The sequence below is a fragment of the Muscardinus avellanarius genome (assembly GCF_963383645.1).
Source record: "Muscardinus avellanarius genome assembly, chromosome: 4".
NCBI classification, from domain to species: domain Eukaryota; kingdom Metazoa; phylum Chordata; class Mammalia; order Rodentia; family Gliridae; genus Muscardinus; species Muscardinus avellanarius.
The window spans coordinates 66,072,548-66,090,409 of NC_137789.1; the positions used below are offsets into that span (position 1 = coordinate 66,072,548).

The 17,862-nt window shown below is 36.1% G+C and overlaps 1 protein-coding gene across 9 annotated transcripts in view; it reads left to right on the forward strand.

The window, feature by feature from the left end:
• The window catches only part of EYA1 (EYA transcriptional coactivator and phosphatase 1), a gene marked incomplete at both ends in the record, with an annotated part of 350,889 nt that overhangs the window by 250,733 nt on the left and 82,294 nt on the right, over positions 1-17,862 (forward strand). For all 9 annotated transcript variants that reach the window (XM_080694448.1, XM_080694452.1, XM_080694453.1 and 6 more), the window contains 2 exons: positions 2,047-2,125; positions 2,534-2,720. In XM_080694448.1, coding sequence (XP_080550574.1) covers positions 2,047-2,125; positions 2,534-2,720 — 266 coding nt within the window. The remainder of the gene's footprint in view (positions 1-2,046; positions 2,126-2,533; positions 2,721-17,862) is intronic.

Below are 17,862 nucleotides of genomic sequence, written 5' to 3' on the forward strand. Positions count from 1 at the left end.
TTTATTTCTAATTACAGAAGCAACAAAGGTTCCAAGTATAGAATTTCTTTTTCTTTTTTTCTTTTTTTTTTTTTTTTTTTTTGTGGTACTGGGGATGGAACCCTTCTACCTCCGGGCTACACTCCCAGACCCATTTTATATTTTTTTAATTTGGAAACAGGGTCTCTTAAGCCAGTGAGGCTGGCTTCAAACCTGCGCGATCCTCCTGTCTCCACCTCCCAGGCGCCTGGATTACAAGCATGCACCACCACGCCCGGCCCAAGTATAGAATTTTAAAAAGTACCTTGGCAGCCGTGCGTTGGCACATGCCTGTAATCCCCTCGCTTGGGAGGCGGAGACAGGAGGATCGCACAGGTTCGAAGCCAGCCGCATGTGCTGGTTTAGGAGACCCTGTTTCCAAAATAAAAAAATATATAAAATAGGTCTGGGAGTGTAGCCAGGAGGTAGAAGGGCTTCTAGGAATCCCAGTACCACCAAAAAATAAAAAAATAAATAATAAATAAATAAAAAGTACCTTGGCTTAATGAATAAGACATGGCCATAGATTGGATCCTTCAGTGATACGTGAGATTCTAGAGCTCTTTAACAATTTTTAGGCTTTTCAAACCTATTTTAAAATTAGATAACCAAAAATACTTTTTGTTGTTTTAGTTTTTTGTTTCATGGAAAAATATGAACAATTTTTCTTTTTTTTCTTTTTTCTTTTTCCCTTCTTTCTTTCTTTCTTCTTTCTTTCTTTCTTTCTTTCTTTCTTTCTTTCTTTCTTTCTTTTTTTTTTTTTTTTTGGTGGTACTGGGGTTCCTGGAAGCCCTTCTACCTCCAGGCTATACTCCTAGACCTATTTTTACATTTTTATTTGGAAACAGGGTCTCCTAAGCCAGCACGCGTGGCTGGCTTCAAACCTGCGCCATCTTCCTGTCTCTGCCTCCCAAGCGCGGGGATTACAAGCGTGCGCCACCATGCCCGGCTGAACAATTTTTCTATGTCATTAAACATCATCCATAGCTTCATAGTATTTTATTTACTGAATAAGACTATTAATTACTGGGGACTCTTGTTGTTGGAGCCAACACTGAAGAACATCTTTGCTATCTCTTTGAATATATCCATAATTTCTTTTTTCTTGGGGTAAATTCCTGGTAGTAAAGTTGCTGGGCTAAACGGTACACAAAATTGCTCAATCATTAACTAATAGTTCAACAGAAAGGTGGTGCGGATTTAAATGTCCATTTTGTTGTAGATGAATACCATTTTTTACACAATTGCATATCCCTGGTCTTATGTTTTCAAATGTCTTTAGGAATAGGATCATCAAAAATAGAATATCTTTATGTTGCACAACTTAACAGTAACATGGTAAATAATGTGGAGGAGTGGGACTAAGATTTGCTCTTAGGTTGTGTCTTGCACAGTGGTTACTGTTTATTGTTGAACAATATAGACATTCAACAAATAGAATGCTACCTTGAAATTATGTATAATAGACAAAACATTGATTTATTCCTCTTTGATCTTCATTGCATCAAAGTCTCCAAGTGCTCTTATTCATTCTTTGGTGAAATAAAAGAGTTTTCTCAGTGGGCCACTATCATGAAGATATAAATAATGACATCTGAAAACATGTTAAGTTCTTGAAAGTAGAATGACAATTTTTAATTAGCAGTAACCATAAAGATCATCTAATCTGACCTCTTAATTTTACATTATGCATGTTTAATGTAAAGATCTAAAAAATCTTGGTATATTTTATAAATTTAAATGGAAAACTCAGTGTCTAATGTGTTTGCATAAAACATAAATCTCTCTTTAGTTTATGTTACTCACGTATGCCCAAATGTAAACTTCTTTACTTTTTCATCTTTCTTCATATGGTCAAGTAAAAAGGGCAACCATTTTAAGAAAGTGAAATTTTATTCAGAGCAGTGGATTATTGGATAGAAGATAAACCAACCTCCAATTGCACCTTATCTAAATGATATTGTCCTATAATCACGTTAGTCTGCATAGCTTAGTAAGCTACATTTCTTTTCATTTTGTTTCAGGTAGCAGCTTTACAACATCATCAGGATTATATACAGCAAACAACTCACTCACAAATTCTTCTGGATTTAACAGTTCACAGCAGGTAATCTAAAAAGTCAATTTAACTTCTAAAATATTTTTAAATCTAACATAATTTTATCATGTAAAGAAGGATCTGTTTACATTAAACTATAAGTAGGAGCTTTCTTAAGCTTCTTAATATTTTTTTTCCTTTTAAAAAAATCTCTAGCAATCTATTTTGGTGAGTTGTTTGGTGTTCAGACTGGTATAATTCTACTAGTGCTGTCTTCATAAGACTAGAAGCTATATGAAGAATGTATATAATCTTACGTAAAGCCTGTTAGCAAATTCAAGCCCTTCAGTAAATGTACACTTGCTGATGAGATTTCCAAAAAGACACAGGAACACCAACATATTTGTACATATACTTTGAAATATAAGAAAATCAGCAGTGTTTTGACAGATTGTCCTTGTGTGGTTCATTTGGTAGGACTATCCCTCTTATCCCAGCTTTGGCCAGGGTCAGTATGCACAGTATTACAACAGCTCACCATATCCAGCACATTATATGACAAGTAGCAACACCAGCCCAACGACGCCATCCACCAATGCCACGTACCAGCTTCAGGAACCACCATCTGGCATCACGAGTCAAGCAGTTACTGATCCCACAGCAGGTAATTATGTACATTTTTGTACACTTTATTAGTACTTCCAGCTATATTTCTGGTGGCTCAAATGCATTTCTTTTTTTTACATTTTATTTTTTAAATTTTAATTGGTGCATTGTAGTCATACATCATGATGGGGTACAAGATGGTGGAGGCATACATGCTCATAGCACCCACAGTCAGGTATTTCAGTGACTTCAATAGTTTTGGCAAAGGTAGAACATAAATTTAAGCACTGTGATTGTGGAATTAACTTTATTTGCATTTGTTATTTATTTGAAAATTGTAATACAGAGCACATAAGCTTCAGAAGCACATTAGAGACTGCTTATTTATAAATGTGCACTAAACTTTCTGTCTAGTTTTTTTTACTTATAACTTGAAATATTTAGCTACAGTTATAATTGTAAACAATTATAAAAATTTATTGATATCACATATTAAGTACAAGATATTCCTTAGAACTTAATATATTATGATTAAGTATTTAATGTTTTCTATCAAAGCAATATATTGCTGATGGTTCAGAAAATCAGTTAGCACCAAAGGGTTGATCATAGAACCCAGTGAGCCCCTTTCCTGCTCACTTGGAGGGCACTGTGAAGTATATAACCATGTGGGAATATAAGCAGTGTTCATAGTTCTGTGTATCCTTTGATGAGACCTTTCAGTTGAGATCTTTTCTGTCCCAGGGCGTTTTCTTACCTAATATCTTTGATACTGCCCTTCAATTGGCTTTTTCTTTTTGAACTCTTCTTACTGGATCCTTAATTTTCTAAATTGATCACCACCTAGATTTCTTATATTTTCTCACCTTTTTGTCTTCAAATTGTAAATATGCAGTCATTCTTTTATAGATAATGAGATAAGTTATTATCCTTAAAAAGTCAGAGGTTTTTTCTAAACCAAATTAAAATAGTCACACATCAAAACACTTTACCTCTATGACATAAATTCAGAGGGTTAATTCTAGCTGGTCATCCTAACCCATGGAAAAAAGTGTTTTATCTTATAGATGATGCTAGTTTAAATTTCGACTATAAGATTATTTTATAAGTATTAACAAATATCCTGTACCCTTTAACTTTTCTGTGTTCTACATTTTCTTTTTTTTTTAAAAAAAAATACACGCATTGCTTTATTTTAAAGGAGGATATTGCATCATTTTTAAACTTGTCCTATAAATACAGTGTTCATAGAATCAAGTATGCATGTTCCTTTCTGTGTTTTAATTAACTTTTATATCTATACAATCACACTAAAGATAAAATTTATTATAGAGCATATAGGGCCTATTGTAGAAGTTTTATAGAGTTTTCTTCTCTACTTCCATAAATTTCATATAAGTAGCATGAGGAAAGATTATGACTTGTCCCAATTTTAGGAAGATCTTGTCATGTTTTCATACTGACTGTTTTTGCCAGACACACTATCTTGAATACTTAAAGGAGTTTTGAAATGAAGAAAATTATGTAAATGAGAATTTAAAAAATAGGGTCTGTGTTAAACATATCGAAGTCAACCACTAAGCCAAGCAAGGGAAGGAGGGATGGGGAGGGTTAGGGTGGGAAGTGGGTAGCGGATAAATGGGGGATGTGTACATGTATGTACACACAGGTTTTTTACCCAAGTATTATGTATGAATATAATGCACCAATAAAATTTTTTTTAAAAAAGGAGAAATCCTAGTGGAGCCCAGGCTGGTGGTGTAGGTTGGGGGAAGTGGCATGGAGAAGGAGTCTTGATGAAGGAGACATTTTAAATAATGCTATGCTCATATACAAAACTATTAATGCCTACCTCAATGACATGTGCAGGGAAAGGCAGGAGCAGGGTGATATCCAGGAAAACACAGCAAGTGATATGTGCATATATGTTTCTATCACTCTGAAACTTACTATGATGTGTAATTACAATCTGCCAATAAAAGTTTAGTGAAAAAGCAAAAAAAAAAAAAAAACAGGATCTGTGGAATAAAGACTGAGAAAAGGAGATAACAGAATAATTTTATTTGATTTATGAAATTCCAAAATAAAATTGTGAAGGGTACAGTATAGATAAACTGGTGAAGACTTAATCATGTAGGTTAAATTGAATACTTAAAGAGCTTTGCCATTTGTTTAGATCATGAGGGTTTGTCTTGGAAAATTTGCATTGTCCTAAGTGTATTTAGCTTTTATTTGAAGAGGTGTTTAGTGATTTAGGTACTTCTGTTTTATGATCTTATGGCTACAGAATAGAAGTGAACTGGGGGAAAAAGTTTTTTTCAGATTTTTTTATACTCATGGTTATAACTAACCTGTATATGTATGGATGAGCTTTTATTATGTTATACAAGCAGAAGTAGAAAATTCATTGAGTTCCCACATTGGAAAAAAAATAATTACTTTAAAAGGTCAGAGAAGACATGGTCTTGATTTTGTTTACATTTGTGATGAGACTCTAGATTCAGGATAAATTTGGGAGCATTAATTTGTCTTTCTTACTAGATATATTTGCATTTATGGCTTACTATTAATTAAAAAGTAAAATCATTAAAGTCCAGAATTAGATAAAATGGTTTATTAACTATAACCTAATAGTTTCTATTTTGAGTGAAATAAAAGTCTTTAAAATAATCAATTTCTGTTTTTATTGAACTGCTTTTAGGTGTTTCTTCTTTTCATTTTAATATTTTCTATTGAATTTAAATCCATTATTTTATAATACTGGAAAGTTAGGTTCTAGTCATTATCTGATCTTACATATGACCAGGATTTTGCGGGGGTATTTTTCATGATTTTATTCAGTAAAAGGAATCTACAGCTACACATGTACCAACTCGCCTCCTTCATTCTATCTGTTCTGACATTTTTGATATAATTGTCCTCTCATAATGAACATATAAAGACAACCTTGTAAGTTTTGTGAGTTTTTTTTTTTTCAGTACTAGGAATGAAACCTAGGGGCATTGTACCTCCAAGCTACCCCCCCCCCAAGTCCTACTTTTTAGTCTTTTCATTTTTGAAACAGGGTCTCACTGAGTTGCAAAGGGCCTCGCTAAGTATCTGAGGCTGTCAGCAAACCGCAGTCCTCCAGTCTCAGCCTCTTGAATGTTGCGATTATAAGCGTGAGCCACCATGCCTGGCCCTTGTAAGGTTTTTGCAAGGGAAACTCAATGTAGGAATCCATTTTTTTGTTTGTTTTTTTTTGTTTGTTTTTTCTTGTGTGTGATTTTGTTTTTGTTTTTTTGAACTAGGGATTGAATCCAGAGGTGTTCTACCTTCTGGATACACTGCCAAGCCTTTTTATTTTTTATGTTGAAACAAGGTCTTGCTAAGTTGCTGAGGCAGGTCTTGAACCTGATATCCTCCTATCAGCTTCCCAAGTACCAGGATTACAGGCATGCACCGCCACACCTACCTTGTAATGCGCCTTGTAAAAGCTATTTGAAACATAGGAATCTTTTAAGTCCATGAAGTATGCAGTATCACTTGTTAGCATGTACATATTTATGAATCTTAAGTTCAAAAATATTTAATTTATTTTAATGTGTTTATAATTAACTAGAAAATTATTTTCTTTGTTGTGTAGACAAATTTATTACATTAAAATTCATAACAAATATGAGAGCTTAACTGAAAATTTTTAGTTTATTTTAAAAACTAAAACCAATGCCTTTGCATTCATTTTTAAAAAAGAGTTTATTAACTGAGTGTGGTGGGTGTGCATACCTGTAATCCCAGTACTTGGGAGGCTGAGACAGGAGGAACATAGGTTTAAGGCCAGCCTCAGCAACTTAGTGAGACTCTGTTTTAAAATAAAATATAAAAAGGGTTAGGGGTGCAACTTGTAGGTAGAATGCCTCTAGGTCTAATCTAAATAGAAAAAGAAAGAGTAAGTGAGTAAGTTAGTTTTAGCCATATATTGACAATCTTAAACAAAATTTACATGATCTGGAGATACATAAGAACCCATCTACTTTGAGAAATATAATAAGGTATTATTTGTTCACTGAGCAAAAAAAATTCTTGTTCAGTACTGGGGATGGAATCCAGGAGCATTTTACCTCCAAGCTACACCACTAGCCCTAGTTTTTATTCTTTTTTTTTTTTTTAACTATCTCACTAAGTTGCAGAGAGCCTCACTAAATAGTTGAGGCTGTCCATAATCCACAATCCTCCTGTCTTGGCCTCCCCAGTGCTGGGATTACAAGGATGTGCCGCCACACCTGGCTAAGATTTTTAATGTATTTATTGCATTAAGAAATTTCATGTCGCTGAATGTGGTGGTATGTCTGTAGTTCCATCTACTTGAAAGGCTGAGGCAGGGGGATCACTTGAGTCTAGGAGTTAGTGGCCATCCTGGGCAGTTGAGCATAAACTATCTCAAAAATAAATAAATAAGTAAATAAATAAATAAATACTCAAACCCACTCTCCAACTAGCAGTGCCTGTCTTTCCCTACCTCCAATAAGACATCTTGGTTGCTTCCAGTTTGGGGCATTTATGAACAGAGCTGCTACAAGCATGCGGGTGTAGGTTTTAATGTATACGTTTTTAAGTCTTGGGTAAATACCTACAAGAGATTCTATACTATATTATATAGCTGTGTTAAGCTTCAGAAGAAATTTCCAAACTACATTTCAAAATGATTGCACCATTTTGCATTCTCATGTGTAGCGTTATCTTGTTTTATTTTATTTTATTTATTATTATTATTATTATTATTATTATTATTTATTTATTTATTTTTGGTGGTACTGGGGTTCCTGGAAGCCCTTCTACCTCCGGGCTACACTCCCAGACCTATTTTTACATTTTTATTTGGAAACAGGGTCTCCTAAGCCAGCGCGCACGGCTGGCTTCGAACCTGCGCGATCCTCCTGTCTCCCCTCCCAAGCGCGGGGATTACAAGCGTGGGCCACCACACCCGGCGCGTTATCTTGTTTTAATTTGAAGTTCTGGAGTCCACATGGTGTGGAGCATCTTTTCACGTGTTACTTTGTCATCAGTATACTCTTTGGTGAAATGTCTGTTCAGATAGTTTCCTGATTTTTAATCAGGTTATTTGCCTTCTTACTGTTGAGTGTTTTTTTTTGTTTGTTTGTTTGTTTGTGGTACTGCGGTTCCTAGAAACTCTTCTACCTCCCGGCTACACTCCCAGACCTATTTTATATTTTTATTTGGAAACAGTGTCCTCCTGTCTCTGCCTCCCAAGCACGGGGATTACAAGCATGCCTCACCACGCCCAGCACCTTATTGTTGAGTTTTAAAAATCATTTGTGTATTTTGGTCAGGCATGTGATTTGAGAATTTTTTTTTTTACCAGTCTATGGCTTATTGTTCTTTTTCTTAGCCGTGTTTTTCCCAGAGAAACTTTGAATTTTACTAAAATTTAGCTTGTAAAGTTTTATATTTATGCATCATGCCTAGAAACTCAGTGCTAAACCCAACGTCATTTTCTCCTATGTTACTATCTAGACCCTTTATATTTTTGCATTTTACATTTACATCTTCTTGGCCAAGGATCGGTTGACTATATTGACATGTTTCTATTCTGGCCTCTCCTTTTATTTCATGGATCAATTTATTCTTCCCTCAACATTAGACTGTTTTGATACCTATAGCTTACTAATAAGTTTTGAAGTCAGAAAATGTCAGTCTTGTGACTTTGTTCTCCAAAATTATGCTATTTCGGGTCTTTGCCTCTCCATCTACACTTTCGAATCAGTTTGACAATATTACCAAGTAACTGGAACTGGAACTGAAATTAAGTTAAATTCATAGATCAAGTTGGGACCCACTGACATGTATAGACAACATTGAATCTTCCTATCCATGTATATGCTATATCTTTCCATTATTTAAATCTTCCTTTATTTCTTTCATCATTTTTTCAAGTGTATACTTATTTCTTCCTTCTTCCCTACTTCCCTCTCTCCCTCTCTCTCTTGTTTCTTGATGTCAATGTAATGGTATATAAGAAGCCAATATACTTTTGTCTATCTTTTGTATTCTGCATCCTTTCTATAATTACTTATTAGCTCCAAGAAGTTTTTCATGGCGGGGGGGGGGCAATTTTTTAATGTTTTCTCCAGAGACAGGGACAGTTATCATCTGTGAACAAGGACAGTTTTATATTTTTCCAATCTGTATATCTTTCCTTTACCTTCTCTTATTGCAATAGGCAGACCTTCCAGTACAGTGCTGAAAGTTGAGTAGCAGAAAGGACATCCTTGCCTTCCTCCTGATCTTAGAGAAAACAACCTATAGTTGTTTTTTTTTTTTTTTTTAGATGTCCTATATCAGCTTGAGAAAGTGCCCATCTCTTCCTATTTTCTCAGAGTTTTAGCATGATGGGCTACTTATTTTTGTCAAATGCTTTTTTCATATTGGCTGATATGATCATGATTTTTCTTCTTTAGACTATTGATGTGTTGAATTTTCAAATGCTGAACCAGCAGCCTTGCATACCTAGATAAATCCCACTTGGTCATGTCATGTAATCCTTTGCAATGCATAATTATTTATATAATAACTATTTATATAGGCAGAATACATATGTATCTTGCATTCAGATTGCTAATATTTGGTTGAAGATCTTTGCATCGATATTTGAAAGAGATACTTGTCTGCAGTTTTTATATCCTGCAATGTCTTTGTATGGTTTTGCTATTAGGATAAATCTGGCCTCACTGACTGAGAAAATTTTCCCTTTGCTTCTGTTTTTTGGGACAGACTAAAGAAAATTCAAGTAATTTGCTCATTAACCATTTGACAGAATTCACCAGTGAACTCAACTGGTTTCTACGTCTACTCAAATTATAAATGTCTCCTTGTGTGAGTTTTGAAAGACTGTCTCTTTCAAGGAATTGGTCCATTTCATCTAGTCTCCCTAATTTGTGAGCATAGAATTGCTCATAATAGTATTTTATTATCATTTTAGAATCCATGAGATCTCTAGTGGTGGTATTTCATTTATGATACTCATAATTTATATATTCTTTTTTATCTTAGCCTGGCTACAGATTAAATTTTTAATTGATCTCTTAGAGAAGCAAGTTTCATTGATTTCTAAGGTTTTGTAAATAAATTTTTTTTTTTTTTTTTTTTTTTTTTTGCACAGTACTAGGGATGGAACCCAGGGGCATTATATCTCTGAGCTACACCACCAACCCTATGTTTTATTCTTTATTTTGAAACCGGTCTCACTAAGCTGCAGAGGGCCTCCCTAAGTAGCTGAGGCTGTCTGCAAACTGTGATCCTCCCATCTGAGCCTCCCAAATGCTGGGATCACAAGCGTGAGCCACCATGCCTGGCTAATTTTTTGTTATTTAATTGACTCCTATCATTCGATTGTTTCTTTAATTACCTTTGATGTAATTTGCTTTTCTTCTAGTTTGATAATACTGAAGGACTCATTTAGAGCTTTCTTCTTTTCTAATACATGCATACAGTGCTCTCAATTCCCCTCTATGTCCTGTTGGATCTCCCAACATTTGGTAGGTTATTTTTTATTGTTGTTTACTTCAAAGATGTTTTATTTTCATATGCATTACTATTGGAATGTTTACTTTTAGTGAAATATATATTTATAAACAGTTTACAGGGGAAAAAATCTTAGAATTATGATGGTATGCAGTAAGTATCATTAATTAGTTACACATATCCATTTATATCTTGTCAAAAATGCCTTATTTCTCAAGGTAGTATTTAGTTTCTGAGAAGGATATTTATAGTTAATTAAAATTTCAGTGCTTAAAATATTTTTTATCAGATTCAACTTTTTTCTTACTAACTCTGAGAGTTACAATTGAATCCATGACTGCCTTAAATTTTAAGATGGATTCCACTCAATTTTCATTTTTTAAAAATTCTTTAGCAAGTCCGTGATTTTCTTCACTGTACAAATATCAAAGATGGTGGAGGGACAAAATTTCAGAGTGTTTTTCTGTTATGTTAATATCTAAAGTAGTACCTAATCTCTTAATTCTTGGAAGTAGACTATCTTAAACTGAACTCTTAAAGCTTCAGTTATATTATAACAACACAGTCAAATATATGTTTCTGAAAGGGTAATAAAAAAAATTAACAACTTGGGAGTATTGTCATGAAGAGTTTTTAAAATAAGTTGACTTTTTCAGAAGATTACTTAAGCCATTTTTTAAAAGTAGTTTGTCCCATGACTCATATATAAATAAACAAAACACAATCATTTGTAATCCGGTTACATCTTGTATTTAATTAATTTGGCTTAAGAACATATTTGTCCCAAATTTCTTAGGACATTTCATGATAATTGTAGCAGTAATAATAATAAAATAATAATAAGAATAATAATAATAATAATAATAATAATAAGAAGAAGAAGAAGAAGAAGAAGAAGAAGGCAGAGTAAAATATACTGAAATATAATTGTTGGGCTTAGAGCTTAATATTCATTATCACGTGCAAACTTACAACAGGTAGTTACTATTTGTCCCCATTTTACAGGTGAGGAAGATGAGACACATCAATAAACATTAGGTAATAAGTCAGAATTTTGAGGCTGTGCTCTTATGAAAGGACCTTTATACCATCATGCTTTTCAAATGCTAAAAAGCAATGAGAGAGAGGAAAAAAAGAGCAAATGGCAAATAAAACATTTTAGGATCCTGTGAAATGCAAGCCAATTACTTATGCACTAGGAATGAGTTTTAGAATAAATCCCATAGGAGAGTTCTTTTTTCAGAGAACTTTTTCATATGAATTTGTTACCCACAAATATGATGTTAAAATCCACCTTCACACTCACTGACCGCATGCAGACAATCGGGTCGTTAAGGTGATGTACAGGAATCTGGCCAATATTGGATTTCAAGTGACAGAGGAGAAATCAGTGTCGGAGGGAATTCAATACGCATGGGAAACCATTCGTTCCCTCTGCTTCTTTGATCCCTGCCAAGACACAAGAAAGTCGAGCAAAGTGCTTGAAAAACAGGAACGTTCTTGTGCAGGATTGCAGAACTGAGCTCTCACGGGGACTCCGTGTGACAGGATGAATGGCTGAACTGCCAGACGACTTTCCTATAAATGCAGGAAATTTGGGTCTTGTCTGTATACCTGACATGCCCGTGACTGTTCACCGCGAAAGTGGCCGGGAGGTTTGCAGGAGAATGTCTAATGCTGCCTACACGTTGCTGAGCGAACGGTTTGGAAGAATCTGTAGGCCATACTTGCTCATTTCCACAGATGCCTGTGGATTTTGGAGAAGTTTGTAATTTGTTCAGCTCAAAAATAAACCATTTCAGTGAAACAATTTCAGCTAACATTTTTGGAAACGTTTGTCAGCAGAACAAATATTTGTATCTAAAATAGCCAGGCTATTAAGATGTGAGAAGACAAAACAGATGTTTATTTGGGGTTGGTGGACTTGTTTGTCTCATTGGCATTTGTATGCTTGCTTGCTTTTTCCCCAGAGGATATATAGCATTAACTTTAATGAGATTATAAAGTTAATGGAAGTAAATCCGCTCTTTGTTTTATACTGCAAGAACTGTAATAAAAATGAGTTTTTGTTACCTGTGGATTTTAGGCTTTGTTTCCGCGAAGCAAAAAATTTAGTCTTTTAGCATTTATCTATTTTGTGACTGGTTTGCCTAAGTTTTTGATTAGTTGGCCAGAAGTCAAGATGCTTATAGTCAATTTTAGTATTTTAGATTCTAAAACATCATCCTCTCTTCTACTATATAATGACGTTCATATATAAATTATCGAAAAGGAATGATATATTATTAAGCTAACTAAATTACTAATGCCCCCAAACAGTTATTATTCTGTCCGCTTTTGTAACTCTTTATTTGAAATGCTTTAAAGTATTACTTGTTCTATAGGCCCAACAGAAATCAGTGCAGTAAGTTCCCTTGCTGAAAGTGGAGGAAGTCGGCATTTACAGATGCAATTTTCAAACTGGAAACGGTTGGGAAGAACATCAAGTTATCTGTATTTGCCCTCCTTCCCCTTCATTAAACTGGGCTTCAATGGCTCAGTAAATGAGGTTTTTACTTTGTTTTGCCTTAGGTCTTTTTGTGTGTGTGTGATAATGATTGAACCAAAGGCCTCAGGTATGCTGGGTCAGTCCTCTATCATTGAACTACAGCCCAGCTCAGTAAGTGGGTTTAAAACAAAGATTAATTAAAGTCAGTATGGATCGATTAGTGGCTACCAATTTATTCCTAGCTTGCTATCTGAATTTGCAAACTTTTAGTACATTTAATGAATAATTTTAATTGGATGAAATTATAAAGATACAAAAGTATATATAGAATAAAAAATAAAGCTCCTCTGGTATCCTGTGCACAGCCCCTTGGTTTCTTTCAGCATTCTTAAGACTACACTTGCTTATATAAAAGTGCGCACACTATTTGCCCCCGTCCCCATCTAAGCTTAAGTTTCATACATTTTATTTTTCCTCTTCCATTTTTTTCTGATGCATTAACTCAGTTAATTCTTGTCCAGCTCCATGAGAGGTAGACAGTGTTGCCATTATCCCCATTTCACATATGGGGAAGCTGAAGCCCAGTCAGTGACTGCTCAGTGGAGCTTCTGAGCGTGGCTTCAGGCTCCAGGATGGAATGCTGCTTCTCAAAACCCCATGTCTCAGGCTTCTAGTGGGGGTAAGAATGAACATGTAAACAGCCCTGAAAGGTACTGACAATGGGAGTGTTCATTTTTCTTAATCATTTGCAACACTCTCAACAGAGACATATACTGTGAGATATTCAGTTAAGTAGACGTTAGATGTTGGAGAGCTCTACGACATACTGAAAAAATACCGCAGACCTGAAGATTCAGGGAAGAGGCATGTACATGGTCTTAAGTATAATACAAAGCTAGCTCATGGGTAGCTTGCAGCAGTTTCACACACCTCTCTCATGTCTTCTATTTTTCCTGAATATGCTCTGTCCCTCCTCTCCTTTCCTCCAAACTAAAAATTACCTGCCATAGACTTGCTTGGGAACAAGTTACCACCACATCTCTTTACTATATTCCTTCTCTCTTTCTCCCCTGGATGTTATCTCCACCTTGCCTTCCTTTCCCTTCTTCTATTATTCTATTTTTTCTCCCCCCCCCTTGGTACTGGGGATTGAACCCAAGGGCATCCAACCTCTGAGCTACACCTTCTGTCTAATTTTATTATTTTTACTTTTGAAACAGGGTCTCACTAAATAACCGAGGTTAGCTTCACGTCTGTGACCCTCCTATCTTGGCCTCCCGAGTGTTAGGGTTACAAGTGTGGTGCGCCGTGTTGTTTTTTACCTTTATGTGACTACTGACTACTGATATTTAAGAGGATCATTTTTAACTATTTTTGTTGTATATGTGCAGTATTTCACTTGGATTATTGGTTGACAGAGTCATACATTTACTTGGAAACCAGACCTGCCTTTAATTTTGTGAGAAAACAGCTTCTTAGATTCAAGCAACTGCTTTTAAAATATTTGGAACATAGCTCATTTGTAAATCGGCACAGTATTATATCTACAAATTTATTACAGTAACTGCAGTATGAAGCACCTGGGCTAGAGAAGCTTTTAATGTTAATGTTAGACGTGACCTTATTGATTCTGTTGCCTAAGACCTCACTTCAGTAAAGACAAACGAAGAATCTATGAAGATTGAGTCTTCCTAAGGTGCAGAGCCTGCTGCTGTTGGTGGTGTCCCTTGATGGCACACTGGAGTGGCAGCCCCGGGAGAGAAGGGTCTGGTGTGACCTTTCCTACACTCCCTGGGTAGCTCAACTTTCTCCTGAGAATGGGGATAGATGTTCTAGACCCTTTAGTGAGTCCCAGTATAGGATAAGTTAGAGACACATCTATTATGCTTTAAGTTATCAGGGTTCTTTTGCTTTAATTCTTTTCTGATCTTCTGATGTGATAATACTCACTGAGAATAAATACAATGTACACCGCTTCCCAGGCTTGCGAGGCTGGGTACCACTCCCCAGCTGTGCTCTCCTCACCCCCAACCCTCAACCAGAGATTATTTCTGAGCACCCCTTGGGTGCTACATTTCTTTAGAATACAATTTAGAGAAACTAGAGTAGTGGCTAGGGATTTGGAACTGGGCTTACTCACCAGAGTTTGAATTCTGGTTTACCATGTTCTCTGGACGGTCATCTGGCTCTTTGGCATATCAGTTCTCTATGAAATGAAAAGAATACAAGTTAAGCATCCCTTATCTAAAAAGCTTGTCTCCATAATTTCTCCCGAAAAATTCAGTTTTCAGATGTTTTAGAATGTCTGCATATACATAATGAGGTACCTTGGAGGTAAGACTCAAGTCTTAAGCACAAAATTCATTTATGTTTCACATGGCCTTATGCCCAAAGCCCAAAGGTAACTTAATGCAATATTTCTAGGCATCTGTATTTGTGTGTGTGTGTGTGTGTGTGTGTGTGTGTGTGTGTGTGCACGCGCGTGCGTGCACGTGGGTGCGGTACTGAGGGTGAAACCCAGGGACTTTTCTACCTCCTGGCTATACTCCCAGTCCTATATTATTCTTTATTTGGAAACAGGGTCTCACTAAGTTGCTGAGAGCCTCACTAAGTAGCTAAGGCTGTTTCCGCACCTGTGCGATCCTCCTGTCTCAGCCTCCTAAGCGCTGGGATTACAAGCGTGCACCACCACGCCCAGCAGTGGGCATCTGTATTTTGACTGCAACCTATCACATGATGTCATATGTGGAATTTTCACTCTGGATGTCATGTTAATGCCCAAAATATTTTGGATTTTGGAGAATTTAAAACCTGAGAGTTATCACAGGATAGCTGTGAGAATAAAATGATGTGAGTAGCTAGCCCTCGGATATTCTCTTTCCTTATTCTTATACACAGTGGATATTTATAAACACTTCCTGTGTGGCAGACACGTGCTCAGTGCTAGGATTAGAGGTAACAAGGGACAAGGTCTTTGGTCCTCAGAAAGTCTGTGAGTTCTTCCCTCTTGAAGGTCATTACTAATAGAAGTTCCCATGAATGAGTTTGGAGAGTGGGTAATGGCCTAACTCCAGGAAAGATGAACCTCTGTTAATTTAATTTGTGGAGTTTGACTGAGGAATTAATTCACCTAGGACCTTAATTAGTAATTGTGTGAAAGGGGAGTAATGGTTATGGGGTACAGGTAGCAAAGTCAAAGTAATTCTTTGTATTAATTCAATCAATGTCAATTGATCCTGTATTGCTTCTGAACCCTATAAGACTAGTCAGCACATTTATATGCCTTTAATACATTTTATACAAGTTTTTATTGGAGGACATTACATCTGAGAACAAGGTTTATCAAGGTTTTTTTTCTTTAAATCTTCTATCCGTTGATAAGGTAAAATTCACTGAATAATATAATTTATTCAAGGCCTTGCTGAGGTTTATTACTATTATTATTATTATTATTATTATTAATTATTTTATTATTTCTTCTCCTCCTCCTCCTCCTCCTCCTTCTTCTTCTTCTTCCTCTCTCTCTCTCTCTCTCTCTTTCTCTCTCTCTCTTTCTCTCTCTGTATAAAATGATCATGATTGTGCTATCACATATTACTGTAAATATTTAATGGCCCCCTTACTTTGGAGGTCCACATGAATCCCCAAAGCTTTTTGAGAACTTCACAGGCCTTCCCTCAGGCTGTGTCCTTCCTCATGGAAACCTTTCCTAGTTGGGCCTTACAGTTTTCCTTAGAGGGCATCATTTCTCATCACAGCTAACTTGATAAAGCATAAGTGTCTCACTCACCAGCATCTAATAGTTCCATTTAAGGTAACTTGTTACTATCACTTCTTACCACCTTGCTGCTTGAGACTCAGAGGAGAAGCCTGTCTCTGCCACCCGGCAGCAGAGCTCCAGCCAGCTCTGCTCCACTAGGCATGTTCCCTTTCACACTTTAATAAGACCCTGACTCCTGTGCTGTGTGCCCAAGTTCTGAACTCTGTAGCTGTGGAGTTAGCTATAACCAGCCTTAGAAATAAGGATCTCATGACCCTAGCTCTTTGTTCACCTTGGGACATGTCTCTGGCCTCACAGTCTGTGGCCCTCATTGTGCAGCCTTGTGAGGTGATTTGTGCAGAGGTAATTTTGTTGTTTTATATGCATCCCTGGGCTGTAGGTGCCTTCCCTGAAAACCCAAGGGCAAGCAGATCTATGCAAACCGCTCTCGCTGGCTTCATTTTACCTTTCCCACACAAATTTTTTCTTTTGGTTTAAAAAAAAAACTGGCTAATTATCATGTAGATAGTTGGTGGGTTATCTTAAACCCTTCTTGGAGTAAAGTGGATATAAATTATACATAAAATAAGATTTAGAATGTTTCATTCAGTAATAAGAGCCAAAGAAAAAATTCACCACAATTACTCCATAATCAGGGAGCACTTAAGTTGCAAATTGCATTACAACCACAGTTTTTTAAAATGTCAACTTTTTGGTTTATATGAACACAAAATCATTTCAATGACTTTTGTGTTAATCAGCTTTTCATCACTGTAAGAAAATACTTGAGATGATAAGCTTATAAAGACAAAAGCTTTTTTTTGACCCATGGTTTTGACAGCAGAGGGGGGGGAGGGAGGGAGGGAGGGAGGGAGAGAGAGAGAGAGAGAGAGAGAGAGAGAGAGAGAGAGAGAGAGAGAGAGAACAAACATATCATGGCCAGAATGAAGTAAAAGAGCAGAATCATTCACTTCATGGTCAGGAGCGAAAACAGAAGAGGAAGGGTCCTTGGTGATGTAGATCCCACCTCTTAAAGGTTCCACCAGGGCTCAGGCTATAGCTTGGTGGTAGAGCACTTGCCTGGCACATTTTACCCATGTGAGAGTCAGCATTCAATCTCTAGCACTAGGAAACAAAACCAATCAAAAAGATCCCATAATCTTCCTGTACGGCAACTCTGGAAACTCAGCCTTTAAGAAATAGGCCTGCAGTGGACATTAAACATCCCACTTCATGTAATTGTAACCTCACTAGAACACACATCTCTCCATCTTTTCTTTTTTCTGCTCAAAATTCCAAACTTCCCTAGTCTAATAGGCTTATTCGTTTTAGTTCACTTGCTTATATAAAAAAGCATGTTGTTCTGGTAAAATATGTGTGAATGTATGTAAAATAGAATAATTTATTTTCTCTACTATGGATTTTTTGTGT